Source organism: Suillus paluster, assembly GCF_016628075.1.
Source record: "Suillus paluster strain FC165 chromosome Unknown EDB91scaffold_498, whole genome shotgun sequence".
Classification (NCBI taxonomy): domain Eukaryota; kingdom Fungi; phylum Basidiomycota; class Agaricomycetes; order Boletales; family Suillaceae; genus Suillus; species Suillus paluster.
Genome location: NW_024538058.1, coordinates 1 through 2,573, shown reverse-complemented (window position 1 = coordinate 2,573; position 2,573 = coordinate 1). Strand labels below are relative to the sequence as shown.

The 2,573-nt window shown below is 44.8% G+C and overlaps 1 protein-coding gene across 1 annotated transcript; it reads left to right on the top strand.

Moving 5' to 3' along the window:
- Positions 1–1,406: 1,406 nt before the first annotated feature.
- EDB91DRAFT_1090082 (uncharacterized protein) lies at positions 1,407–2,565 on the top strand (the record flags this gene model as incomplete). The annotated part of the gene is made up of 5 exons (XM_041316619.1): positions 1,407–1,423; positions 1,480–1,626; positions 1,752–1,934; positions 2,138–2,333; positions 2,394–2,565. Coding segments are annotated over 5 exons (715 nt in total), but the record flags the coding sequence as incomplete, so codon positions are not given.
- Positions 2,566–2,573: the final 8 nt, after the last annotated feature.

Below are 2,573 nucleotides of genomic sequence, written 5' to 3'. Positions count from 1 at the left end.
CTGATACAACAAGTCATTGAGTGCAGAAGATAATCATGTTAGAATAACCAAGTGAACCAAGCCACAAGTGAGCTAATGAGAGTGAACAGGACTATAGTCCAGTGTCAGTTGCTGAAGAGCAACCAACACAGGACTTGCTACCTATGGGCAAGTCTATGTAAACAAGTGTAAACACTGCCTAAGTAAGTAAGGAATTCACATCACATGCTAAGTGAGAGTCCAATAGAGGAAGCAACATCATAACACAAATAACTTGCACCATAAGGTGCTCAATCACCACAACTAACAGAGTATGAGCACATTCTCTGGATCATTGCGACTGAAAAAAAAAACTCAAAACAACTTTGAGATCTGAGAGCGGGATGAGCATTATGGGCTATTTCATTTTCTTTGTTCTGTCAACCACTGACATGTGGCTAAACTGTGCAGACTTGTCCAGACCTAGTCCATGGTTATGATTTTTTTCTCATCTCTTTTCTTTTTGATCTGGTTGTTCTGAAACGCGAGAAACTCTCACTTCTTTCCCCTATATCATAGAAGCTGCAGCTTCTACCGAGCCCTATGCCTTGAGACAATACTCTTGAGTTGAACTCCATTCTCTTGGATTGTATCCTTGAGACTTTCCAATCAACTCTACACAAGTAAGGGCTTCAAACCCTTACTTAGACTTAGCACAGGCAAGCTCCTTGCTGGGCTAGTGCCAAAGGCCATGCTTCAAATACCCCTTGCTGGGTTTAGCGCATAACACACACATGCAAACACCACATTCCCCTTCGACAATAGCACGGACCTCTGCATCGTGATGAATGGCATAGTTGTCCATCACTACTACACTACGAAGGCCAGGATAGGGTGAAAGCTTTGGGGCCTGCATGACAAATGATTGAGTACTGACATTAGCTGTTATCAGGTGTGGTACTCACAAGATCATCATTGAGAAATTTCATGAACCATTCCTTGTTCACCAAGCCCTCAAAGATGTCAAGTGTGATGATGCCTTCACATGAGAATGCAGGCAATACAGAGAAACATTGGTCTCGAATGAAGGTTGCTCGATGAACACAAGCAAGGCCAATGGGAGCCCAGCCCTCCATATGCTGGTTTGTTTTGTTGTCTACACTTGACTCGTCCAACCAAACAAACTATTCAGCAGGTATATCTCCATACTGTGCTTGCCACTGAACCACAGTCGTCTTTACCAGTGTAGAGGGGTTAGACTTCATGCCATCAAAATCTACAAAGAGAACATGAAGAGACAACGGCCTGGACATGTCTCATTACTAATTAGTGTGCACAGCATTAGTCAATGACCATCTCACTTTGTGATCTTCTCAGCAAGTGTGGTCTAAATGATTAAATTGTGGGGCTAGCAGCCATCAGAACACGTGTACTCGAAGGAGCTCCCTATGTGTTCAAATCTACGGTAAAGACAAGAGTAATGAGAAAATGCTACAAGGTAAAGCATGATTTCCTGCACAGGTGTGGCGAGGAGCGTCAGTGTCACGGGAACATAGGCCTTGTCTTCCTCATACATTGGTGGATAGGAATGATGCGCTTGGCTGAAGAAAGGCCAGGAGACGAAACATCAGGCTCAAGACCAGAATGGAGCCAGAAGATGGGGCAAAGGTCTGTCATAGAGCATGATACTGCCTTCTTCATAGAGCTTGATTATGGCCCACATGAAAAGGCGCTTCATCCTCGTATATGCTGCAGTGCTTGGATGAGAATGAGTCTTGATGGAGGACTTTTAGGTCAGGCCAGCTTTCACAGTGTAAAGCCACAGAATATGAAGGGAGGTTAATGAGAGAAAAGTTTGAGATTACCCAAGATTATCCCGAGATTATCCACAAAATTCTACCAGTTGAAAGTGTGAAGGGATTTACAGAATTAGACATCATTTCCCAAAATACGCTATGCATTTCTCTGACATTATTGTAAGATTATTCTTAGATTACATTGAAGCAAAGATTCTGGGCTTCCAAAAGCTGTTGCTACATGACATCTTCGACATATGCATCAAACACGACATAACTACTGCGGCATGAAGATGAGCTCAACAACTCTCTCCTCCTCCTCACTGTGCACAACATGGACCTCTCTTACCCAGCAGGACAATTCCTAGATGCATTGGGTGAAGGCCTAGCAATGCAGGGGCATTCAGTGCACCTCCTATGAGCTATGGTCATCCGGTAATGCAGCAGGGAGGGCCAGCGTCAATGACGGCACTTCCGGACTCAAAGGCAGGAGAGACTGGCAAGTTATCAAAGACTGCAGTTCTTTCACTGATCAAGGCGCTCAACCAGCGTATTGCTGAACTGGAGAAATTAGACGCAGTGCGTCAGCAGCAGATAGCACAAATGATAACTCACCAATGTGAGGCTGGCAATTAACAGTTGTGCCAGCACTTCGACCAGCGCATCAGGGAATTGGATGGGTCTGTCCAGCAACGTATTTCTGAGGCTATGAAAGACTTAGTACAGACAGCGCCAGTGAGAGGTCACAATGCAGAAGGCACTGACGAAGAAAGCTTGGAGGATGAAGGGGAGATGGACCGTGTTGAGGCAAGTCTCAAA